The sequence below is a fragment of the Perissodus microlepis genome, chromosome 6 (assembly GCF_051167445.1).
Source record: "Perissodus microlepis isolate ML-2025 ecotype Zambia chromosome 6, ASM5116744v1, whole genome shotgun sequence".
Lineage (NCBI taxonomy): Eukaryota > Metazoa > Chordata > Actinopteri > Cichliformes > Cichlidae > Perissodus > Perissodus microlepis.
Window position 1 is genome coordinate 40,539,797 of NC_140466.1, and position 27,183 is coordinate 40,566,979.

General features: G+C 42.7%; 1 protein-coding gene across 7 annotated transcripts in view; it reads left to right on the top strand.

The window, feature by feature from the left end:
- Positions 1 to 27,183, top strand: part of tenm3 (teneurin transmembrane protein 3) — a 360,038-nt gene that overhangs the window by 109,200 nt on the left and 223,655 nt on the right. For all 7 annotated transcript variants that reach the window (XM_084932347.1, XM_084932346.1, XM_084932341.1 and 4 more), the window contains 3 exons: positions 15,449 to 15,571; positions 25,356 to 25,467; positions 26,705 to 26,775. In XM_084932347.1, coding sequence (XP_084788473.1) covers positions 15,469 to 15,571; positions 25,356 to 25,467; positions 26,705 to 26,775 — 286 coding nt within the window. In that variant the 5' untranslated portion in view covers positions 15,449 to 15,468. Of the gene's footprint in view, positions 1 to 15,448; positions 15,572 to 25,355; positions 25,468 to 26,704; positions 26,776 to 27,183 lie in introns of those variants that run through there.

Genomic DNA, 27,183 nt, shown 5'->3' on the forward strand with positions numbered 1-27,183 from the left:
GTGTCCTAAATGTCTCTGCGCTCCATCCCATTCAAAGCAAGATTGTCGAGCAATTGATGTAAAATGTGGGAAAAAAGGACATTACAGGCGCGTATGCAGGGCACCCAAAACCGTGCATAAAAGTTGAAGGGGACAAACATGGTTTGTTCACAGGTAGCGTTAAGTGCGAGGGAGAACCGTAGACGGTCACCTTAAGCATAAATAACAAGAACGTGCCATTTAAAATTGACACAGGTGCTGATGTGACAGTCCTACCCCTTAAAGTGTTTAAGGAACTCTTCAGGCACAATCATCCTCCCAGTCTCCAAAAACCAACCAAGGCTCTGCTGGGACCTGGGAGGAGTCATTTGGACTTCATTGTTGTCAGCGAGCTTGCACTAGGAAGGGAGAAAAAGAAATATTAGAGGATGTCTTTGTCATCAGACACCTGTACACCGCTCAAAACTTGCTATCCAAAGCTATGCAGTGGTCTTGGAGAAGTACGTCAGCCATACAACGTCAAACTGAAACCTGATGCTCAACCTTTTTCCTTTAAGAACCCACTGAGAATGCCGTTACCTCTGATGAATAAAGTTTAGCAGGAGCTGGCCCATATGGAACAACTGGGGGTGATCAGCAGAATTGAGGAGCCAACTGATTGGTGCTCAGGCACAGTGGTGGTACCAAAGAAGACGACAGCCATCTGCCAATGCACACCTTAATGAACATTGGGCAGATTGGCTGAAGCCAGCATATTCAGCAAGCTGGACGCTAACATGGGGTTCTGGTAAATACCTCTGATGGAAAATTCAGCCAAATACACCACTTTCATCACACCGTTCGGTCGTTTTTACTTCAAGAGACTGCCTTTCGGGATTGCTTCAGCACCAGAGCATTTCCAGAACAGGATGGTCACAGAGGTCACAGATGGTATAGAAGTGGTGGTTTGCCACATGGATGACGTGCTGGTCTGGGGCAGAACACAAGAGGAGCATGACTCTCACCTACACTCTGTACTGGGTAGGATCCAAAGCTGGCATCCCCCTGAACATTGACAAGTGTGACATCGCAAAACAGTGGGTGACATTTTTGGGCATGTTCTGTCAGCCAGTGGTATCAGCCCTGACCCAAGCAAGACCCAGGGCGTGAGGGAGATGAAGGAGCGACAAAGCGTGAGTGAGTTAAGGAACTTACTGGGAATGGTTAACCAGCTTGGAAAGTTTATCCCATAGCTCACAGACAGAGACAAACTTCTAAGAGACTTACTTTCTAAGAAAAACTTCAGGAGGTGGGACACAAAACCGCACCGAACCACTGATACATCACAGTATCCAGGGCGGCCATGGCAAAAGCTAGGAGCTGATCTGTTTATGCTAAAAGGGAAAACCTACCTTCTTGTTGTGGATTATGCCTCAAGATTTGTGGAGATTGCCCGTCTCACACACCACTCTCACATTATCTCAAAGGAATTTTTGCATGTCACGGGATCCACGAGCAGCTGGTAACAGATAATGGGCCACAGTTTTCGGGAGAAGCTTTTGAGACATTTGCAAAATTGTATGGCTTTAGCGATATCATGAGAAGCCTGACATACTGCCAATGCAATGGCGAAGCCGAACGAGCAGTTAAGACTGATAAGCTGCCTATCCACACTTGGCTCTACTCGCTTAGAGAGCCACCCCACTGCAGAACGGCTACACTCCAGCCCAACTCTTAATGGACAGATGACTTTGCACCACAGTGCCAACACTGTCATCTCTGCTTGACCCTGCACTTCCTGACAGTGTGGTTGTCGCCCGGAGGGAGAAGGAGAGGAGGACTAAAGAGGCACAGTCATACAACCTACGTCATCGCCCACAAAGCCTCAACAGGCTCACTCAGGGACAAGAAGTGTGAATCACAGACCAGAGAGCCAGTGATGCCGATATTGGCAACCACACCAGGCCAAGATCATATATCACAGATGGATCTCGCGGGACAATTAAGCGGAACCGTCGGCACCTTGTTCCCATGAAATGCGTCCCAGTCCAAACTGAGAATGATAGTGGGGAGCCGGAATCTGCAAGAGCCGGGGAGCAGTGCCCTAAGGACATTCCAGAGACAATTTCTTTAAAACTTCCATCTATACCCAGAACCAGGTCCGGGAGAGTAGTTGTGAGAGTGGACTTGTGACTGGTCACATGAAAGGACAGGTTTAGATAAGAATACCCTATTTTAAGATAAGATAAGAATGTCATTATAAGAATAATGACAGCAGCTAGGGGGCGGGACCGATGGTTGTGAACACAAATGGAATGTTATGTCGAACAGAGTACGAATGGCCAAATAAAGCGCTGTTTATGAGTCATTGCAGTGGACCCGTTTATATTTAAATAATACGACAGATGCAAGTATTGAGCTAAATTATGTGGTGTCTGGGTTTAGGGAAGGGTTTGTGATAGAAAATATTCAAAGCTTACTTAAGATGATCACTGCAGTGCTAAATGACTAACCGATTGGCTGGAAATGCCAAGGTCAAGCAAAATCACAAAAAAAAAAAGCATAAATTTGCATCAGAAGATTTCAGAACTTTTTTCTTTCTAATCCAAAATCACATCCTGGAGATGACAGCAAGAGACTGTTTAAACTGCACTTACCTTGCAGATTCTTGAATTCTTGTGCAAAGATTAAAAGACACATTTGAAGCCTGAGGAATGAAGGGCAGCCCAAGGAGGAAGCAATTTTGCAGCCGTCAACAAAAATGGAGGCCAACTTCAGGGACAGTACTCCGGCTGATGTCAGTTAAACAAGCGATTTGCGTGGGGAGCTTGCTGTTTGCACTCACTAGACCTTGCAGACAGATGGTAAAGGCATGCAGATTTGAACATCCTGAAGCAAGCTCTTGCAATTGCACAGCACTGAGGCTGAGTGCTGGCAGCGAGGATTGCCGAGAGGAGAATAGGTTGTAGCCCTGACTCAATGCCATGCAGAATCTGCTACTCCAAAAGATCCCAAGCACATATCAAAACTGGTTTTGTAATGATCGAGTAGGGTAAACTTCTGGAATGGCCTTCAACATCAACCCTATTGAAAATTTGGGGAGTGCACTTTAAAGCTGGGTCTATGCCAGGAAACCAACCAATTTAAATAAACTTTATTAATTCTGCCCAGAGGATTGGTTAAATATCCAGGCAGAACTATGCAAGAAACTTGCTGATGGCTACCAGAAGCATCTAGTGCAGGGGTCGGCAACCCTTGGCACGCGTGCCACAGTTGGCACGCGAAGGGTTAACTGATAGCACGATCATAGCTGGACTGGCCATCGGGCATACCGGGCATTTGCCCGGTGGGCCCGGTATGCCCGATGGTGATTTTTCGTTTTTATGTGCCGATGATTTTTTTTTTTGTAACAGTATAAACAATAAAGGGGGTGGAATGGCCAGATGCTGGCTGGTGTGTAAAAATAACTCAGTTGTTTGGTGGTGGCATCGCGTAGCTTCCACAGATTCAGTAACATTAGCAAGTGGTGGAGGCCAGCAGGTGGATGAGGGAAAGGGGAGGCAAGAGGAGCAGAGACCCGAGGCGGCCACCGGTCCGAGTATCAGGTGAACTGAACATCAGGTAAGAAGTTATGACCTGCAGTCTATCTGGGTCAGATATAAACCAAGTTTAGGTGGAGTTTATTTTCGTTGTGCTGACTTTTTACAGTCAGTTACAATAACTCAGTTACAGTCAGTTACAATAGTCAGTTACAATAACTAGCTAGCATGACGGAGTCTCTATACAGCTGGGTGGGTGCTATGATGTTACTGATAGTGAACTTTATTTTATTCATAAGGTTAGTTAGTAGAGTTTCCAACCGTCCCGTAAAGACGGAATCGTCCCGCATTGAGAGAAAATATTACGCGTTTCGTGTTGAGCTGAAAAGGAACACAGTTTGTCCTGTCCTTCAGCTAGAATGGAAAAGACACAAAGCTGGAGTCATTCTGTGTGTTTGCTGTCAGCTGCCTCTTCTCCTCTCATTCTCTCCCCTCTCTCGCCTGTTTCTACTTCAATCATGAAACTGATCAATGATCAGCTGATCGGCTTTTCTCTCTTGTTTGTTTATCTCCCACTTTGCGCCAGAAAGAAGAAACCAGCTGATGTCGCGCTAAACAACAGCAGCACGTTTAAGCTTGATCAGCTGTTGTTAGAATTTATTTAATATTAATTTCTAGTATCCGTTGATGTTTGCTGGAGCCACAGCTGTAAAGCTGCTGGTCATGATGTCGGTTTGGATATGTGGTGAGAGGGAAACATGAAGATGAAACCAGGAGATGTCCTTACTGAATCATCAGAGCTGAACAGGTGATGGAGGAACAGGTTTACCTTTTAGGTGACAGGAATGAGTTGAAGGGAAGTTATGAACTGTTTCTGAGAGACAAATAACACCAGGATCCTTTTCTAAGTAGCTGACAGCTGGTAACTGTGCAGGGGCGGGTCTAGCAAAGTTTTGCCAGGGGGGCAGGTAGGGCATTAACAAGGAGAGGGGGGCACAAAGAAATACTTTTCTTTCTTATTCTCATTTAAAATGTCTCGCTTTTATTAAATAATTATCTGAATCTTACAACCAAAGTTTTTATCCTACGTAAAATGTATAGAAATCACACATATACCAACAAGACTGTACATCACTGTCACCACAGCGTCTGTTTACATTCAAAGGCTTTATGTCTCTAGTCTCTAGTCTCTAGTCTAGTCTGCTGAAAGCTAGGAATGTTGCCTTCAGAGATGGAGACGAGGCGAGCCTGAGGACAGCTAGGGCCAACCTTTCCCGTGGCATCAGAGAGGCTAAGAGACAGTACTCTAGGAAAATATCTCATCACTTCAAAGACAGCAGAGACTCACGGAGCCTGTGGCGGGGCATTCAGACCATCACAGATTACAAGCCCCCACCACAGACCCGTGATAGCACTATCCCCCTGCTGAACGAGCTGAATACTTTCTTTGCTCGCTTTGAAGCCCAAAACAGCACCACTGCACAGAAGACCCCACCCCCTCCTGGTGACCAGGTGATGACTCTGTCCCCGGACAGCGTGAGGAGATCCCTCAGCAGGATCAATGCACGTAAAGCTCCGGGTCCTGACAACATTCCTGGTCGTGTACTGAGAGACTGTGCAGTGGAACTCACTGATGTCTTCACAGACATCTTCAACATATCACTCATCCAGGCTGTCGTCCCCACATGTTTTAAAGCCACCACAATCATTCCGGTTCCAAAAAAGTCATCTCCCTCCTGCTTTAATGACTACCGTCCTGTTGCACTCACTCCCATCCTGATGAAGTGCTTCGAACGACTAGTCATGCAACACATCAAGACTGTCCTGCCCCCCTCCCTGGATCCCTTCCAGTTTGCGTATCGGCCCAACCGCTCAACCGATGATGCCATCTCCACTGCACTCCACTCAGCACTCACACACCTGGAAAAAAAAGACTCATATGTTCGAATGCTGTTCATAGATTTCAGTTCAGCATTTAACACTATAATCCCCCAACAGCTCACTCAAAAACTGGTCCAGCTGGGGCTCAACATCTCACTGTGCAACTGGCTGTTGGATTTCCTCACCGGAAGACCTCAAGCAGTACGGGTCGGCAGTAATACATCCAGCACCATCATTTTAAACACGGGGGCCCCGCAGGGATGTGTGCTGAGCCCCCTCCTCTTCACTCTGCTGACCCATGACTGCACTCCATCATATAGCTCCAACCTCTTCATCAAGTTTGCGGACGACACAACGGTGGTGGGTCTCATTAGCAACAGGGATGAGACCGACTACAGAAGTGAGGTGAGACGCCTGGCCACGTGGTGTGTTGACAACAATCTCTCTCTGAATGTGGAGAAGACGAAGGAGATTGTCGTGGACTTCAGGAGAATGCACACCCAACATGCTCCTCTGACCATCGACGGAGCGTCTGTGGAGAGAGTGAGCAGCACCAAGTTCTTGGGTGTGCATATCACAGAGGATCTCTCCTGGACGCACAACACCACAGCACTGGCCAAGAAATCACAGCAGCGTCTCTTCTTTCTCCGCAAACTAAGAAGAGCAGGAGCACCAGCCCCCATCATGTACACTTTCTACAGAGGCACCATCGAGAGCATCCTGTCGAGCTGCATCACTGTGTGGTTTGGAGCCTGCAATGCGTCCTGTCATAGAACCCTCCAACGCATAGTGAGGGCTGCAGAGAGGATCATTGGTGTCTCTCTCCCTTCCCTCCAGGACATTTACAGCACCCGTCTCACTAAAAAAGCCCTTTGCATAGCGGCTGATCCCACGCACCCGATGCAAAGCTTCTTCAAGCTGCTGCCGTCAGGGAGGAGACTGCGGAGTCTCCAGGCCAGGACCAGCAGACTGAAGGACAGCTTCATCCATCAGGCTGTCAGGAAGCTTAACTCCGTTCCGATTCTGCCTCCTCTCCCCTCTTCTCCTTCATGGTCTCACTGAACTCTGTCACACACACTCACACACACACACACACTCTCTGACTTCACTCACTGGCCTGCACCAGTTACCAGTCACTTTGTGGAGCGTTGGACTGCCAGTATCTCATAAGACTTTGTTGTTATACCATCTCTTACCGTATATTACTAATCTCCATTTGCACTATTTGCTTATTTGCACTACTCTGCCTGGTTTACACTCATGGTCATTTATCCTTACTTGAATATTGTATATTGTATATTGCATAGCTTTCTTGTTATATGTAAAATTGTATTGTATTTATTTAAATTTTTATTTTTAATTATTTTATTTGCATTTTTTAATCTAGGGTTTGAGAGTAACGAAATTTCTATTCTCTGTATGTCCTGTACATGTGGCAGAATTGACAAATAAAGTTGACTTGACTTGACTTGAAAAAATGCCTGGGCTGTTTTTTTGTCCCAGTCCAGCCCTGGGCACGACACGCAGTGAATTAATCTGAGAAGGTGCATTAAAAAATAAATGGCCGGGCCAGCGGTGCACATCGCAGATTAGCTCGCAGAGACACATTAGTTCTGCTGCTTCTTAATGACGGTATCTTAGCTAACAACCCCAACTACCAGATTCAACTTGTAATTGGCTAAAAATAACTTCGCCTACTGGTGAGAGGGACGTTGTTAGCTTTCCACATTCTGACACTTCAAAAGCTTCAGCAGCTGTCCGCTCAGCACAGCATCAGCACCGCGGAGATACACGGATACATCCGTAGACTCGAGACAGAGTTCACAATGCTTTTTGGGACTTTCAGGCGTTTGGACCAATGTTTTATTTTCTGATCAAACCAGAAATCTTTAATGAGCAGCTGGATTTGTCTCACATTAACTGGCTGAGTTAATGCCAGTTAATGCAACATCGAAGCAGCTGGAATCCACAGCTGTGTGTGTTCATGGAGCTGCATGTTCACCTGCTGGACACCTGACAGGTTTAACTGTCTTCAGAACATTGCAGAGGCCTTATTGACAGTGTTTGGCTCTAATATCTGTGTGAGCAGATTTTCTCTCACATGAGTCCTCAGGTAGCCTCTGAATGCTGGACACTCGGAGACCTGTGTCTCTGAGTGGGAGACCAGAGATCACATTAACATGTGTGTCTCTGTATTAACAAACATGCCATATTGGCCCAGTTTATTTTTCTTATCACTGTTGTGAGGAGACCATAAATAGCATTTGTATTTTCTGTTGTTCAGTTCATTTGCTGTTATGGATAAAAAGTCTTTTTTTGTTTCATAATAGCTGATAACTGTTCGCTGATAGCTGCCAACATCTGCGAACAAATATAATCCTATAAAGTTGTTCTATCTAGTGTATAACTGTTGATATAGAGCATTATTAAATTTATTGCTAATGCAATCATATGGCACACTGACTTCTGAGGAAATTTTAGATGCACTCATCATCAGAAAGGTTGCCTACCCCTGTTCTAGTGCAACATTTAAAAAATATTAAAAGAGTTGTATGTAAAGGTGAGGCAAAAAGTATAAATAATTTCTGTTTGCACACATGTAGTGATGTGCTTTAACCTGATAATGCTCAATGGTTGTAAAATCAATTTAAAACTGAGGCTTATCTTCCAGTTTACGCACAATATAAAAACTTCAGCAAGGGTTGGAGATGCCACTTAAAAACACCAAAAATTAAAGAAAGCAATTTAGACCTGAGAAAAGTAATTGTTGATACTCATAAAGCAGGAGATGGACATGCAAAATTATCACATCATTTCCAAGTATCAAGAACTGGTGTGGACATTGCCTACAAGCATAATCACTGCTACAGGATGGTATCCAAAAACTGAAGCTGGACCCAGTGGAAAATGTGGATGCACCATGCTTTTGAAAGCTCAAACACCTGAATGACCGGTTGAGTTCTCACCTGGTCATCTTCTCCAGAGTGACGTGACGTTTCTGACATGGCTTCGGTGACCACTGGAGAAATGCCCAGAAACATCTAATTACAAATTTTACATTTTGATAAGATAACTAAACTAGTGGTGTCAAACTCATTTTACTTTGCGAGCCACATACTTATACTTTGATCTTAAGTGGGCCGGACAAGAGAAACTCCCCTTTCTGTCAGTGTAAAGAAGTTACATGTTTAACAGTTTTTCTACATGATTAAGAAAACACACATGAGGTTTAAGGTCCTGGACAAATTTGAAACCTTTTGTTCTCTACAATGAAAAATGGATGAAAATAGAAATGGATGCTTTAGAGAGCTCCTAATTCTATAAATTCTGCACTCGGCTTTGCAGTCTCCAGTATCATTGCAGCCAGATGTTGCACATTTTACGTTTTCGCTGATATCTTCACGTTTTCCTGACAAGCTTGCATTTAAATCCAGCTCCCCATCTCTCTGTATAACCGGCCTGTACCACTACACTTGCTGTCTGGAGATGTCTGCCCACTTCCGTCTTTCACATAATGGTATCTATGTCTGTCTTTGCATGTGATTGGCTGTATGGTGTGGCCATGAAAATAAAGTCCCAGCCCTGCCTGCGTGGATTCTCAGCAGGTCTGAGGATTCAGCTCCAACGTACCGACGGGCCATTAATAACTGACACATGATATTATCTCGCGGGCCGGATATAATTGTATCGGGGGGCATGACTGACACCCCTAGGTTATTTAAATTCCTCTTGCTATATCTGTAAACTCCCTGCATGTTGTTACATCCACCAGATCCATGGCTCCTAACCAGGAGAGAGAGACCTCTAGCAAATGCTTAGTGTTCTCTCTTAGTTTCGCTCATACCTGATAGCTAGCTTTGTCGTGTGGGTCAACTCAGTGAAGTCAAGAGATGCAGTGAGGTGTCGAATTTAACTTTTATTCAAACTGTGAAGCACTTTGTAACTCTGTGCTATGAATAGTGCTATGCAAATGAATGTTATTATTATTATTTATTCTTTTTTTTTTTCAGGACAGCTTGTCATTAGCTTGGAACAGACTGGGTAGTATTATATTAGATGTGTTGGTCTTCTGATTTATGACACTATCACCATATGTGGACTTTGTCAAACCTCACTGCCACCATGGAAATACACAAAAGACCTGTTTGAATGACAAAGTTTTGAGGCTAGTTTAGTTCCATGGATGTTGTGTTATCCAGAACAGTCTTGATGCCTGCCCAATCATCCAGGTAAGGAAATCCCAAAACGTTGATTCTGTTCTGTCCTTAAAGCGCTGCACCCAGATGAACAGAATTAGCTTTTTGGGGCTTTTCCAGAACACATCTCTTTATGGTGGACCCATTATCCTACTGGGACAATGCTATTGCCATAGAGGTAGGAGTATACTTAGGCTGCAGTAATGTTTGGATGAAGTACCTATCAAAGTAACACTAAAATGAATGTCAGTTTTCCAGCAGAACATTGCATTTTAACAAGCTGGCTCCTCTTCAAGTTTGGTTTTGTTGTGGCTTATAGATGTTTATCTTTTTTATCTTTTCAAGATGGCAGCGCAGACACATGCAGCGACTGCTCTCTGTCCGAACAGAACAGTGTTCCCGTGTTTGTTTTGCTGTTTTTCTTGTTTTTTACAAAAACGCTCATACAGTCGTGAGCTCCTGCTCAAAATCAGCAGAAGCAAATCCACAAACTTTTCACACATGGAAGAGCTACAAATTACACTGAGGAACTGTGGACTGCTTCAGGGGCATCTACCATCAGCAACCCCCCCTGCTAGATCTCGCCCACAGTGGAAACGTCTCAGGTGGTGTGGGAGGAAGAGGGGTAAGCACGGAGCCGTCTGGAGTAGGCTAGCAGCTAAACCACACAAATCTGTTATTCCCACCATTGTACTGTCCAACGTGCACTCCATGGACAACAAGCTGGATCGTGTACGCTTACTTCGGTCCACTTTGAACTGAGCGCTGTGTCTTCATCTTTGTAGAAACTTGGCTTAACAATAACATTCCCGACAGTGCCATTCAACTTGACTGGCTAACATGCTTTTGGCAGAGGTCAGCGACAGAGGTCTCGTCTAAGGGGGTAAGACTCATGGAGAGGGACTCTGTGTTTACATCAACGATGTCTGGTGTCGTAACGCTGTTGTGGTTTACAAATGTAACACCTGCTTAGTATCTCACTAAGCGCATCTCACATCACTGTATGCATCAGGAATGGCATCAGCACTCATAGCCAAGGACTCAGCTAGAATGACATAAGGTGAGTTTTCACTTTTCCCATTGAGAAGATGCTTATTACATACAGCTGCTATGGTGTCAGGGCATACATTGTTAGAGCTTGGAAGGGATCTGAGAAGACGTGAGGTGAGTTGTTGAATCCTGTTTTCCTCTTCCAATGCCACACTATCTGCAGCCAGAGTTTGATGAGGCCGCCGCGATAGGGCGTTGGCATCCTGGTTAGCCTTTTCAGCTCTGTATTTGATTTGGAAGTTGAAGGTAGACAACGCTGCTAACCAGCGATAGCTCACTACGGCAAGTTTTGCCGTGGTCAGAATATATGTAAGCGGTTTGTTAGCCGTTACAACCATGAACTCGTTGCCATAAAGGTAATCATGGAATTTTTCGACAATGGACCATTTCAGAGCTAGAAATTCTAGCTTAAGAGCTGGATATCTGGTCTCGCTTGGTGTCAGTCCTCTGCTAGCATAGGCAATGACACGCATTTTATCATCCTGCTCCTGATAAAGAGTAGCGCCGAGGCCTGTAGTACTAGCGTCAGTGTGCAGAACATATTGAGGCTTTGGATCTGCAAAACCCAATACAGGGGATGATGTTAACTTCTCCTTAATGCATTCAAAGGCTGGCTGACAAACAGGTGTCCATCTGTCTGCAAAGGGTTCTCGAGGTCTGAAATATTTGGAAGTGCCTGTTTGCTTCTGGCCTTTTCTGAGAGGTGGATAGCCACATGTGAGGTCGTTTAAGGGCCGGACTATCTTTGAATAATCCTTAACAAATCGGCAATAATAGCCTGTGAACCCTAAAAACGACTTAAGCTGTTTTGAATTCTGTGGCACTGGCCAGGCCTTAATGGCAGCAACCTTTTCAGGATCTGTCTGCACACCATTTTTGGAGACAATATGGCCTAAATATTTAACCAATGTCTGGAAAAAGCAACATTTTCGGGGGGACAACTTTAAACCATATTCACAAAGACAGTCCAAAACATGCTTTAGCCTCTGTTCATGTTGCTCGAGCGAGTCTGAGAAAACAATCAAATCGTCTAGGAAGACGAGTACCTCCTTGAGATTAGTGTCTCACCTGTCCATTAACCTCTGAAAGGTGCATTTGTGATGGCTTGAGGCATTCAATTGAACTCATAAAACCCCAGTGGGCATATGAAGGCTGTTTTGGCTTTATCCTCCTCCTCCATCTCTATCTGGTAGTAGCTGTCATGAGAACCAGTTTGAACCAGATAGAAGAAGGTCTCCTCGGAGTTTGGCAATGCGTAAGCGTCTTTTACTGTTTGCACATTACATTTACGGTAATCCAGACTGAGACGTCAACAGTCTTTTTCTTGACCACAACGATGGGGAATGAGAAGGGAGATTCTGATTGTCTTATTACCCCAGCATCAAGAAGCATTTTAAGGTGTTTCCTGACTGCTTCGTAGTCATTTGGATGAATAGGCTGCAATCTCTGTTTTATAGGCGTTTCGTCTTTAAGCTTGATCTTAAGCTTAACTTTAGTGGCATGGCCAAAGTCGAGATCGTGGCATGCAAAAACATCACTGTAGCCACTAAGACTCTGTGTGACCCGACTTCCATTCCTCGGGCAGAGGTGAATCACCAAAATCAAAGGTCAACTGGTCCTTGGGTGATGAACATGAGTCTGCAGACAGGCTACAACAACCCGCAGAGTTTGCACTCGATGTGATTTGAGTTTCAAAAACTTGGTCTGCAGTGTGTAGTTCAGCAAGGATGCAGTTGCCAGGAAGCATGATGTCATGATCAGTTTTGTTTCTGATCCAAACAGGATGCTTGTAAGGACTTTGATGTGGTACTGTGATAAGGCAGCAATCATCAAAGATTCCTCCCAGAAGGGCTGAGGAAGTTGGCTGCTCTACAACTGCTCATCTGTCGGTGGGTGGTGAACTTAGGTGGGCGTAACTCTCTAAGCAAACCTTTTCATGAGCTGGTATAATGTAAGGTGTGTTGCCCCTCAGTGTCATTAGTCCAAGCTTTCCTGTGCTTTTTGTTTCATGTCTATGTTCAAGGATTTTTAAAATCTGACTATAGCCATAGACAGCTGATCAAAGTGCATCAATGATGTCACAGAGACCAGGACTATCACTGTCCAGGCTAATGAGAAACCATGGGTCACAGGGGAGGTCTACAGGCTCCTGGGGGTGAGAAATGCAGCCTTCAGAGCTGGAGATGAGGTGAGCCTAGAAACAGCAAGGGCAAACCTGTCACATGGCACCAGAGAGGCAAAAAGGCAGTACAGTGGTCCCTCGTTTATCGCGGGAGTTACGTTCTAAAAATAACCCGCAATAGGTGAAATCCGCGAAGTAGCTAACTTTATTTTTTTATTATTATTATTGATGTTTTAAGGCTGTAAAACCCCTCACTACACACTTTATACTCTTTTCTCAGACAGGCATGAACATTTTCACACTTTTCTCTCTTGTTTAAACACATTCAAAGTTCAAACCTTCGTAGAAAAATCAGTCCAGTATTATAGAATGAAACCAAAGATCAAACCCTGTTTTCAGGTCCAGAACATGGGAATAGAGCAGCTGCGAGAGAATTCAACATTAATGAATCAATGGTACGGAAGTAGAGGAAGCAAGAAGAATGAGTTGAGTAAAGTTTGACTTATCTGACTGTTTTATTTCACTTCATGCCCCTTATAATCCGGTGTGCCTTATGGTCCAAAAAATACAGTAATGCTACCTTCCTTCAGCATTTCAGAAGTCCAACTTTTTGTGTGATGGTTAGCATCTTCCTCTGCCTTTTGGGTGCTACCACAGGTGCCTTTGATGGTACAGAACGTTTCATTGACATTGTTGTGTTTGATGGGGAGAAAACTTACAAGCATACAGTACAGCACTTCAGAGTCACACTGCTAGCGATCGAAGAATTATGTAAATTTGGCAAGCTGCTCTGTACAGGAGACACAGCACGCAGGAGATTGATTGACAATGCTCTACAGCCAATCAGGACACAGAACACAATGCGCTGTAAGAAAAAAAAAACATGCAAAATTGCACAAAAAAAAAATCAGCGAAACAGCGAGGGCGCGAAATGTGAACCGCATTATAATGAGGGACCAGTGTACTCCAGGAGGATTTCTGAAAGCTTCAGTGACAGCAGAGATACTCGGAGGTTGTGGCAAGGGGTACAGACCATCACAGACTACAAGCCCACTCCGCAGACCACTGCTTGACCGATGATGGAATCTCAACTGCCCCTCACTCAGCCCTCACACATCTGGACACTAGAGACTCAGAATGCTGTTCATAGACTTCAGTTCAGCATTCAACACGATCATTCCCCAGCAACTCATTCACAAAATGGATCTGCTGGGGATCAGCACCTCACTGTGTATGCGTTGGCAACAACATCTCCAACAGAAGAACACTGAATACAGGGGCTTCCCAAGGATGTGTGCTGAGCCCCCTTCTCTTCACTCTGCTGACCCACGACTGCCCACCATCACACAGCTCCAACCTTTTCATCGAGTTTGCAGACGAAACAACTGTGGTAGGTCACAGCAGCAACAACAACCTGTCCCTGAATGTGAAGAAGAAGGAGAACATCATAGACTTCAGGAGAACTCACACCCTGCACACCCCACTAACTATCAGCAGTGCTGATGTGGAGAGGGTAAACAGCACCAAGTTCCTGGGTGAGCACATCTCAGAAGATCTCTCCTGGTTAAAAAACACAGCATCACTGGTCAGAAAAGCCCAACAGCGACTCTACTTCCTCTGCTGACTGAGAAGAGCAAGAGCCTCAACACCCATTATGAGCACCTTCTACTGCACCCGCCTCATCCAGAAAGCTCTCAGCATTACAGGTGACTCCACTCATCCGTCCAACAGCTTCTTCAGGAAGGAGACTGAAGAGCCTCTCTAGACCAGCAGACTGAGAGACAGCTTCATCCATCAGCCTGTCAGGATGCTGAATTCATTCCTTGCTCTCACACACAGGAACTCCAGACCTGCATTCAACTCTTCCCTCTTTTTATCTTTATATTGTTTTAGTGTACACTGAGGGCCATGGGAGCTTTGCAACTTCAAATTCCTGTGTATGATCTGTGCATATGGTTTTTGACAATAAAGCTGACTTTGAGCAGAATTTGACTTTATGGTTTCAGTACTGATTTTAGAGACATTAAGCAGATGTTAGAAGAGCTTTGGGTACACGTGGGTTACGCTGAAAGTATTTTAGGGAATTCCATTGTAATGAAAAAATCTACGTGTGTTTTCCTTTTTATCTAAATTTTTAAAACTACATCAAAAGAATAAAAGAAAACTTAATAAAAAAACAATCAAACAGCTGCAGATATTTTGTGTAACTACTCGTGAAATAAATGCGATTATCATTTTTTCTGTGCAATATACTGTACTATACTTTGCATATTTACAGTGTCTTTATGTGTGTGAGTTTGTGTCAACACAGAAGTTTTGCATGACTCACAGAATGTGCTATTTGGTATATATCTTTATCTGTAAGCACACCAGTTAAGCCTGCTGCTTTTGCGTGTCAGAGATTTGTGCAGGTTACAAATAAGGACACAATAAAAGAGAATGCAGGTTGTGATTTTTGTAATGAAGTCAAGATCACATTCTGGTACCTGGCAATGGCAGGTAACACTGTCATGTTTAACTTTAACAGTAACTGCAGGACAACACCATTGGAACATATTACCACTTTTTTGTCCCTATGTGTGATTGTAGGTGGACCAACAACCCTTCACTCTTTGTCTAGCTCTCTCTCACTCATTTTTTCTTCTTTGTTTTTTATTCATCTGTCTTTCTCTCTCTTTTTGTTTATCTTTCTGTCTATGCAGCTGTACAGCAGTATGCCTGTATGTTTGCCAGCAGCATAAGAAGAAGCATTATGGAAGTGAAAGAGCGACGTCCATACTGCTCCCTAACAAAGAGCCGGAAGGACAAAGAGGGGCCATACAGTGGTGAGACAGCTCATTTAGAACATTCATAGAGTCTTTTATGTTTTTTTATTATGTATGTATGTGTTTGTCCATCCATTCATTTCATGAGTCAGCCAAGAGCTGACTGATATATATATACCCACATAGCAAGGAGGTCTGGCCCAGATCTGGTATCAAGCCAGCACTGCTGGCTGACTTCTGGTGTGGTAAGTGGTATATCATCCAGATATGGGCCAGGCCTGGCATAGATGGCACTGTCTATGCGATGGCATGCCATATCTGGCTCGATTGTGGTTTGGTTTATGTGTCCCAGGCTCATAGAAAACAGGTCTGGCCCGGATCCAGCATCAAGCTGGCACTTTTTCTGACTGACTGGTGTCATGGCAGGGTGTATGTCAACCAGATCTGGGCCAGGTCCGGCAATGATGGCACTATTTATGTTCCTATTTTCCTACTTTAGTTAGAAGACCCAAATGCCATGTTGCAATACTATACTGCTATGGTAGCCAACGTTTCAAATGCGGCTTTGACAGGTTTGTGGGTGTACACATTATTCAAAACCCTGTGAGCTACAGCCACCAACTGGCTGTAGCTCAGGAGGTAGAGTAGGTCACCGATTGATTGGAAGGTTAGTGGTTCGATCCCTGGCTCCTCCAGTCTGCATGTCAAGAGTGTGAATGTGTATGAATGTAGTTAGGAAGCAGTCAGTTTAGAGAAAGTGTGTGATTGGGTTAATGTGCCATGTTGTATAGAGCAGTTTGAGTAATCTGGGAGAGTAGAAAAGCGCTATATAAGAATCAGTCCATTCACTGTCTGAACAGAGTTTCGTCATGTTACTTTTGCACTGTTATGTTCCGGCACATGTTGTTATTACATGGCTTGATTAAGGTACACATTAGGCTGACATCTGGGACCAGAGCTGAAACTGTTCTGGGCCAGCACAGTCTGCAAGTGACCCGTGGCTGCACACAACTTACACAGGGCCCACATACAGCAAAGATTGACAGCCCTTTGGTGGCCCAGATCAGGTTTGCCAGAGGTAGCACATGGGCCAGCACAGGACCTCCAGTGTGTCTGCAACTGCCCTTGTGCTGGTCCATGTGTGGGCCACATCTGGCAAACCTGATCTGGGCCACAAAATGCTTTTGGTGGCGGTATGTGGACCATGTGTAAGCACATTGTGTGGGCTAGATCTGGGCCATACCAATTTTGCTATGTGGGTATATGTATATATACAAGACGAGGAATCTCCTGACCATGCATGAAGGGTTTCACCCCAAGTCCAGCACCCTGAGACTGTACGCTAAGTGGAAGAAAGGAGGCCAGGGACTACTGAGTGTTACTACCACAGTCCAGGATGAGACAACGAATACGAGTACACCAGAAAGATGGCCGCCACCAGTGTGCTCAGTGAATGCCTCAGTCAGCAGAAACCTAAGAAATGGGAGCAAGAGGAGGAACAATCATGGAAAGACAGGTCCCTGCACGTTATGTACCACCAGCAGATAGAAGAAGTGACTGACATCCAGAAATCCTACCAGTGGCTGGACAAAGCTGGACTGAAAGACATCTTAGAGGCACTAATCATGGCAGCACAGGAAAAAGCTTTGAGCACAAGATCCATAGAGGCTGGGGACTATCACACTTGGTAAGACCCCAGGTGCAGGCTGTGTAAAGATGCCCCTGATACAATCCAGCGCATAACAGCAGGGTGCAAGTTGCTAGCCCTAGCAGGCATGGCATACATGGAACGCCATAACCAAGTGGCCGGCATAGTATACAGAAACATCTATGCCAAGTATGGCCTGGAAATCCCGAGGTCAAAATGGGAGACGCGATACAGAATGAGAGCAACATCAGGAAAAAGGAACACAAGAAGCAGGAGAAATACCAAGGGCTAACAGAAGAGCTCAAGACGACGAGGAGTGTGAAGGTAACAGTGGTCCCAATGGTAATCGGAGCACTCAGCAGTGATCAGTGAGATGCTTGGCTATAAGTTGAACAGCCACAAGGAGCAGTACTCTCCATGGAGAAGAAGACTAGAGGCCAAGATCAAGGTAGCACGGAAGGAAGTAGGCCTAAGTATGGTATAACAGGGAGATAGGCAGGAAAATAAACCAGCTGTTCTCTCAGAACCAGCCAAGGGGTACTCTTAGTGGCAGGAGAACAATGTGAGAACACCACCAAGGCTGGAGATGGATCAATACTGGAAGAACATATGGGAGAAATACACAACCAAAATGTCAATGCTCAATAGCTAGTGGATCTAAGAGAAGACCACAGCAACCTCCCTGAACAGGATCCAGTAACCATCACTGTAGCAGACATTCAAAAAAGGGTCTCCAGTATGAAGAGTTGGTCAGCACCAGGCCCCGACATGGTTTATGCCTTCTGGCTGAAGAGCTGACTGCACTGCATGAGTGTCTGGCAGCATAAATGAACCACTGAAGGATGGACAGTCCTGATCCCCAAGGTTCCCCAGAAGGGACCAGTCCCATCCAACTACCAGCCAATAACCTGCCTCGGTACCACATGGCTGCTGGCATCATAGCAGCTAAGATGAGCAGGCACATGGCTCAATACATGAGCGGGGCACAGAAATGATTGGGAAGAATACCAGAGGAGCAAAACACCAGCTACTGGTAGACAGAGCAGTTGCCCAAGACTGCAAGACTAGGCTGACCAACATGTGCACTGCCTGGATTGATTACAAGAAGGCCTATGACTCGATGCCCCACACCTGGATCCTGGAATGTCTAGAATTGTATAAAATCAACAGGAGCCTAAGAGCCTTCATCATGAACTCAATGGGGATGTGGAAAACAACACTGAAGGCCAACTTCAAGCAAATAGCACAAGTCACCATCAATTGCGGGATCTACCAAGGAGATGCTCTGTCCCCACTGCTGTTCTGCATAGGCCTGAACCTCCTCAATGGGATGTCTTGATGCATGCTCAGTCATCCAGGTAAGTGAATCCCAAAAGTTGATTCTGTTTATCTGGATGTAGCGTTTTCAGTGGGAGAAATGTTTGGTCACTCATCCAAGTGACTCAGTAATGATCAAGGAACTGACCTCAGAGTCCATTGTTCAGTGGGCTAGTTTGTGCAAAAGTACTGTTTATAAGGTTGGGGAAACCTGCAGTCAGCTGAGACTGAAGAAGTCACTTGGATGAGTGTTGAAACATTTCTCCCACTGAAAACGCTACATCCAGATGAACAGAAACAACTTTTTGTTGTTCTAAGTGAGATCATTGACAAGACTGGCTATGGATACCCAGTACAGGATGGAGCAATTGTCAGCCAACTGCTCTACATGGATGACATCAAGCTGTATACCAAGAGTGAACGAGACATCGATTCACTGATCCACACCACCGGGATATACAGCAATGACATCGGGATGTCATTCGGACTGGAGAAGTGCAGTCAGACGATAACAAAGAGAAGGAAGATAGTCAGAACTGAGGGGATCGAACTGCCAGAAGGCAATATTGCAGACACAGAGGACAGCTAAAGTACCCGAGAATCCCACAGGCAAATAGGAAACATGAAGAGGCCGCTAGGAAAGCTGCAACCACCAAGTACCTGCAGAGGGTCAGGCAAGTCCTTAGGAGTCAGCTGAATGGTAAGAATAAGATCCAGGCTATCAACACCTACGCCCTGCCTGTGATCAGGTACCCTGCTGGGGTAATAAGCTGGCCAAAGGAGGCAATGGAAGCCACTGACATCAAGACCAGGAAGCTCCTGACCGTGCATGAGGGTTTCACCCCAAGTTCAGCTGTACGCTAAGCTGAAGGAAGGAGGCCGGGCACTAGTAGCAATACCGAATGTCAGCAACAAACACAACGGAACACAAGAAGCAGGAGAAGTACCAAGGGCTCAGAGAAGGGCTCGAGAAGATGTGGAGGGTGAAGGCAACAGTGGTCCCAGTGGTAATCGGAGCGCTAGGTACAGTGACTCCCAAGCTAGGCGAGTAACTCCAGCAGATCCCAGGAACAACATCTGAGATCTCTGTTTAGAAGAGCGCAGTCCTACAATATAAAGTCTAATTAGTTCACAGAACTCAAAAAAACTATGTAAACTCGTTGCCTCAAAAAAATTGAGTAATGTTTTACTTAAGATGATTAAGCTAGGGCAACTTACCCATTTTGAGTACACTTTACAACCTCATTAGTTCCCAGAACTCAAAAAAAATATGTAAACTCGTTGCCTCAAAAAAACTAAGTAAAGCTTACTTAAGATGACTGTTAGGACAACTTATTCATTGCAAGTCTGCAGTATTAAGAATAACTTGATATTTCTGACTGTACAATACTAATTGTTTACCTACTGACAAACATTTCAAGTTCAACTAAATGAAAAAACAATTTGTGGTAACCTGAATATGATTAAAAATAATTAACAACACTTTTTGTAATGATGTTAAAATCAGCCCAACTTTTATTTTCAAACACAACAAAGTATAACAGCCAACATACTGGACACTGTTCTGCTGAACAGCAAACAATTATATTGCCATCACTGTTATAATCTTACAATGAAACAAAGTCTCAGATGTAATTATTCTGAAAATAAGTTTAGGCCTACCACAAGTTTGTTTTGTATTTACATTACTTATATAACCGAAATAAAATATATTTATTGTTCTGTCACAAGTGCAGTCTCTGATTTAAACAACACATTTGTTTTTCATTCCAACACATGAGCTGGAATGTTGTAATATTTCAAGGATGGCTTGTTTCCAGTCCAGGCATTACTGCCTGAATGACTGTCATGGATCGAGGTGATCCAAATGTAGGTGCAGAAGAAAGTCTTTAACTTCCCTTAAGTACAGTGGCAGTGGATGTGGGTTGGAGATGCAATGAGCTTGAACCTGCAGGTGACCATCTTGACTGACCACACCATCTGTGACGGAGGACTCATCTCTCCTGGTGTCCTGCAAGCAAACAATCATGTTTTTTGGAACATGAACTTAATTGCTTTCTTAAAACAATTTTTTTGCATTTGGTATAAAACAGACTCAAATTTAGACAATCTCAGGCTCCCTCCCCACCGGAGAGGTGACATTCAACGTCCCACTGTCAGTCTGGATAGCCGTGACCACCACCCAACACACAATAATGTCATGAAAGCATCATTTTAAAAAGGGCTATGCAAACATGGCCAATAACTTTCATTCTAATGATGTGCAAAATGATTTGGGCACAAAACAAATTTTGCTGTTAGAAAAGTTATATGAATGTCACTGACAGTTGCTAATATATTGGAAAACCAAAATACTTACCACTGAGTTGATGTCTTTCTGTCCAACAGCAGGAGTGCTGGTCCCGATCGGCCTCAAAGACAGTAAGAAGCAAGCAGAGGGAGAAAAAACAGAACATTTTTCAGAAACTGATTTGATCCTTAATGGCTGTGCAATCATAATAACTTACAACACAGAAGTTCAATGTAGACCCCATACAACCAAATAGTATTAAAAACACCATCTACTACTGTGTCTGAATGTGTGTTATTGGCACTGTCAGTTTAGTGTGTTTAAAAAAAGACCACCTAATTTAAATATAATCATTACATGCTTGTTAAAAGCTAACTTCCAATATATAAAGTTTCTTATAAGCAAAATGACCAGATCTAACATATGGCAGGGTTTATATGTAACACAATGTTTCTTATGATTCAACTGTGTAATTTAACTTAATTCTTTAGAAGGACAAGCTGTATTACTTTATTCTCAAGTATAAAGCCAACCTAGATGTTAACCATTTAACAGGCCACTTATCTGGATTATAGCTTTCACAACAAAACTTGTTTTTAAACACATGTTTTAACAAAACAAATACTATTGTTAATATTATTGTTTAAAATGTAATTAAGCAGAAAAGTCGGTTAAATATAAAAGCAGTTTGCTTGTGTTGTTAAAGAAAGTCTAGATTTGACATTAATAGATGTCACAGATGTTCAAAAGTTGCCACAAAGCATTAAAAAAATAGACGTCTCCGAAAACGTTGGAGCATTTTTGCAAATATGTGATGTCTTGATAAATCGAGCAGATACTTGAACTTTACACAGCTACATTCTTGCCTGAAAATATTTTAAAAGTTTATTTTGTGACCCGGGAAATGTAATATTTAAAGTTTTTTTAGCTGCGCTCCTCCGCCATTGCCGCATTTGAGTTTTGGACAATTGCATTCTGGGATATTTAGCTGTACCACGTCCCTCGAAGTCCACACAAGTCAGGATACATGCTCGATAAAACGAGAGGAGCAAAAACACATCCCGGAAATTTTTGCGTTCCCGGCTTCATGTGTACTTTGAACTGGAACAGCACTTGTTCTCCAACGTATCACAAGTCCACGAGACCACAAGTACACACAAGTACACATAGACAGGCTCCGACAACCACGGCCTCCTTTTCCCCAGACTACCCTTTCTGGGTCACAAAATAACCTTTTAAGATATTTTCAGCCGAGAATGTAGCTGTGTAATGCTCAAATATCTACTTAATTTAACAAAATATCACATATTTGCAAAAGTGCTTTGACGTTTTCGGAGAGCTCTGTTATCCACAAGCGCAATAGCTGACCGGGAGGTCAAGGCTCAATAGAGTCCGCGAGCACAGCTAACTGCTGGTGTATTGTTTTCAACCCCCCTGCGGTCTTTTGCTACTCAGGTTAAACATGATATATATAGTTAGTTAGTTATGGCTATGGATTGAAAATACCCCCCACACCCCACCCCTAACGGTTGCACCTCCCGAAGAATTTTGTCTGGGCTCTTATCTCACTTTTTATTTCAAACAATCAACAGAAAATTTCACAGACATAGTTTTATGTAAGGTTTTTAAGGCTGTGGTGTTAATTTTTAAGTAACATGAGCCCAGCGGCAGCAGCAACGCTAGGCTAACACTAACTAGCTAGCAAGATTATAAACCTGGTGCTAAACTAAGAGAAGCCACAAAATCAGTTTGAATAAGAGTAAACATTTACTCACCAAGTCAGTGTATCAGGTAAAGATCCACAGCAATGACAATAATCTCTTGAGCTGAAGCTTCTCCAGGTTTGCTCAACATATTCCATAACAAATGCACCATGAACATGCGGACTGATCCGAGAGGGAGGAGGACGGTAGTCACGTGGCATTTTCAAAACACATCGTTTCATCCTTCCGCACTGAGAAGAAACATTTCCAGCTTACTTAGCTTTTCTAAGTAAAGAAAACTCAAATAAATTGAGTTGATCAGCATTTTTGCATAAAAAGTACTGGTAAGTTACTTAAATTGAGTTCTAATAACAAATTGATAAAAAACTGAGTTCTGCCTACTTAATATTTTTAATTAAACACAATATTACATTTTACAGTGTAGGAACAGCAAAGATACTACGCAGGACCCTCAGATTCCCAGCCCTCCGGTAGAAGACCCAAACTTGAAGGATAGACTGCCCGCAGGGACGAGAGGGGAATTTATATATTGCATGTTTCCTGTGACTGTGAAGGCTTAGGTTGTTGTTGGGGGGTGTGGGGGGGTGTTAAGAGATTTGATTGGGCAATCAAGTGGAAGTAATGAAAATGAATGGATGGGCTAAAGAGTGTGCTTGTAGGGTAGCACTGCCCAGATGTTGTATGTTTTCTTTAATGCCATCTATAATTCCATTCTCAATTATAATTTAATTATATTAAAGGACAATCAGTAAATGAATTAAACACTAAACATAAAAACAGCTGAGATTCTTTTTAAATCATGACTGGATAACAGGATCAGGAAAGCATTGCAGCAAGATTGTGAGGCCTCCTCAGTAGATTATCATAGAGATTGTTTGCCAAATGATTTCTGTGCATACACAGGTTGCTTTGATGTCCATGTGCTGTAGAGCTAGACAATCGTCTGCAACCCTTACAATGTAATCTACATATACCACCATTCTTATTTATTATTATTAAGATATTGGTCCTCACATTATATAAATATTTTATATTTGTACTACCACAAGAGTATTCAAAAGCCAAATAGCAAACTCCTGTCAGTTTCCTGTTTTTTGTTTTTTAGATAACCTGTTACATTTTGTTACAACTAAAATTTGGCCTGGCTCTGTCTTTGGTTTGTGTATATCACCTCATTTTTTACTCCTGAGAAGTCAAAGGTATGTCAGGAGTGGCTTTGTGTGATGATGATTTTGTCTTCCTTGAGTTTCTTATCCATCTGCATGTTTCTTAAACATACCGCAATGTTTTGATTTTGGATATTAAACATTCAAAATTATTATTTGACTTGACCTTACACTTTTCTGTCCCTCGTATGTGTGAATAATTTTTGTTTATATTATAATATGATTGGATTTATTCAATAAAAAAAGAAGCTATTTTAATGTAGCTGTTATCAAGGACATTTTATTCTTTTTTCAATTTAATTTTATAATTTAATGCTTTCTAAGCGTTTTGAGACCAAAACTTCTTTCTTTGATTGCACTGTTAGTTATTAATGGAACAGACACAGCATAAAAATTACGTAGTCTGCAGTGACTTACCCTCCTCAGTAAATCCAGTAAATGCAACCTGGATTCATTATTTGTTCTGTGTCTTTTTTCGATTAAAGAAGAAGCTAAATTATGGTGAAATGATTGGTGGAGAGATTACTACTACTATCAGTAATCCTGAAATTTTCTTTGTAATTCTTTGAAGCTATTATGTTATATTAGTTTAACATAAATATGTAACATAAAATAATATCAACAGTTCAGTTCAGTTTATGCCAAGAATCACTTAATAGCTTAGGTTTAATTCTTAGGTTGCTTATTGTTTAAAGGTTTGCCTTGGTGTATTCCCTCGGTTTTTTCACAGCATTCCTTTCTCTGGGAATTCCTCTAGACTTAGCTCAGTTCTGCCTGTGTTTATCTGCTAGTTTTTGAATCTCACTTATTTTGTTATCACTTGTCTCTTGTGTATTGTGCTTAACCTATTTACCTATCTGGTTACCCTCTTTTAGTTAAGGTTGGTTTAGTTCTTTAGTTCTGTGTCATTTCTCATTAGCCCTTGCAGTGTGTATTTAAAGCCTAGGGACATGTAGGTAGAAAACAGCAGAAGTTCTCTGTGTAGGACATGAGGAGACAGAAGTAATTAGTAAAGCAAGTAAACTACAGCTTCACAGCTCATCTTCAAGTCACTGAGCATTCGTTTTCAGCACCTTAGTTGGCACTGTTTGTAACTTATGCTGATAGAAATGAAAGTGTCTCATTGATGGTTAATGATTATATTATTGTATCCTTCCTCAATGAAATTATTTGTTGGAAGTCAAAATATTTGCTGTTGTAAATTAACCTCCTGGACCTGGTGTCCACATATGTGGACATCACATTTTGGGTTATTTAGACCAAATACTCAATTTAGCTCTACAAAGGCCCGATATCCACTTACGAGGACATTATACTGCTACTGTTCTATTGAAATTTTAAACAAATATCCTCATATGTGGCTCTCATTTTTCTTAGAAACAAAAATTAGGTAAAAAAACAAAACAAAAAACAAACATCTGGTAATTCTTTATTTTTACATTCATCGGGTCCCAATCAGCCCAAATACCAAAGAGAAATTAAAAATGCATGTCGTGGAAGAGTTCGGGTCTCAGGAGGTTAAACTACCAACATTTTAAACAAGTAAAACTGAAAAGTGTGTTGGGCTTGGCAGACATTTGCACCCTTCTCGTTCAGAGTTGATTTTGATGCTCTACTTTAACTGTACATAGTGATGGATTATGGCTTGAGCTGCATCTACATAAAGACTTTTTTAATCTGTCTATTTTATGTTCATCAGGGGACAGTGAAGGCTGTGCTATTGGTTCCCAGGGACTCCGGGTCCCCACCCAGAAGTCCTATTCCTCCAGTGAAACACTGAAGGCTTTTGACCAGCACCAAGACCAGACCAGGTTAGAAAATAGATGACACGCATATTATCTTCTGTTTTGTTGAGCAATATTAGAACTGTGTCAAAAATGTCAAAAACACAAACTGGCGTGATTAGAATTTCTTTTCTGTATGTGAGTATCTCTATTTTTTCCTCTGTGTAATTCACCTTTGTAAACAGCTGGCTGAAAATCTACCGTATTTAATTATACTCTATTGAATAAACCTACATATATGGGAATTTATAAGCAAAGTTTATTTCTACTTAAAAAGACTTAGGTTGACTTAGACCTTCCTCAGTCTTGGCCAGCTGCCGCTTTTCCCAACCTTATAAGCAGAACATTGGCATTATGACCGAAACTAGCTCCACTGACAAGAATGGGCCATGAGGTCAGCCTTGACCATCGATGAATGGTCACAGAGGGAGTCAGGGCCTTTTTTGATATGAGGCTCTTCTTCTTCCCTAGCCATTGTGTCTGTGGTGATGGTGTTCGCTCTGTGTTGTGTCATTTTGATGATATTTGTGTCCAGTGGATGATGAGACTATATTATAAAAAAAAATTCCCCTCTCACCCCTATCCCGTCTGTCGTTCAAGCTCAGGTCCTCTACCAGAGGCCTGGGAGCTTGAGGGCCCTCGCAGTATCTTAGCTGTTCGGGGGACTGTGCTCTCCTGAGATCTCGGATGTTGTTTACGGTGCACATCGACTTTAAATGTCCCCCATTACTCAAGGAAATCTCAGTCTAAGAAGGCTAGCCTGTCATTTTTCATATTCTTCCAGTGAAATTAATGTATTTGTCCACCAAGTTAACCAGTAAATTGTGGTTGTAGTTGTGAAACGTGTCTCACCGTCCACATGAACAGAATCAACTTTCTGGGATTTTCTTACCTTGATGACTCACCATGCATAAAGACATTCAAATACAATGTTCGTAGTATAGACATTTATTTGATCATCTTACAGTAATCATTACTTAATGCTGTTTTGTATAATTCCAGTAAATATATGTAGGTTAATTTACTAGTATCAGTTTTTTCATCATAAGAATTTGCACTTTGTCTGTTTTTCACTTCGATACATTCAGTTACATAACATTCATAAAAAAGCACCACTTAATGCAGAGTGTAGTTTGTTTCCTGTATTTTTGATGATGGTATAATGATGATGTGGTAGTTGTATAGTTCAAAACATGGATCATCAAAAGTCTACAGCGTGTGTGCAGCACCTTCCTTTATCCTTTTTGCCCTTGGCTTTTGACAGGTTACTGTACGGGACAACCAAGGGACACAAGGACATGGTTCACCATGAAAAGGATGATTTTAACAGACAAGGTGAGAGTCTGCAAAAGTGCACAGACAGAAATGCTATCCCCATCTATTTGTATGTGTGCACTAAGAACTACTGTAAAAAGATATTTCCATCAGTTACTTTAGAAATATGAATTGTCTTTCTTTAAAAATATGATTACAATGTAGAGACATTAAAGTACATATAAATGAAATTTAAACAACCTAGAACTGTATGCATCTGGTAATTCTTTATTTTTACATTCATCGGGTCCCAATCAGCCCAAATACCAAAGAGACAATACGTACGTTACTTTGTTATTCTGTAAAATGCCCTGAAACACATCAGTTATAAATAAACCTGAGGCTACAATCACACACCAACACAGATCTTCTTTCCTCATGTGGTGCATTTTCCATTGTTATACCTCTCTGACCTGTCTTCCCCATGTG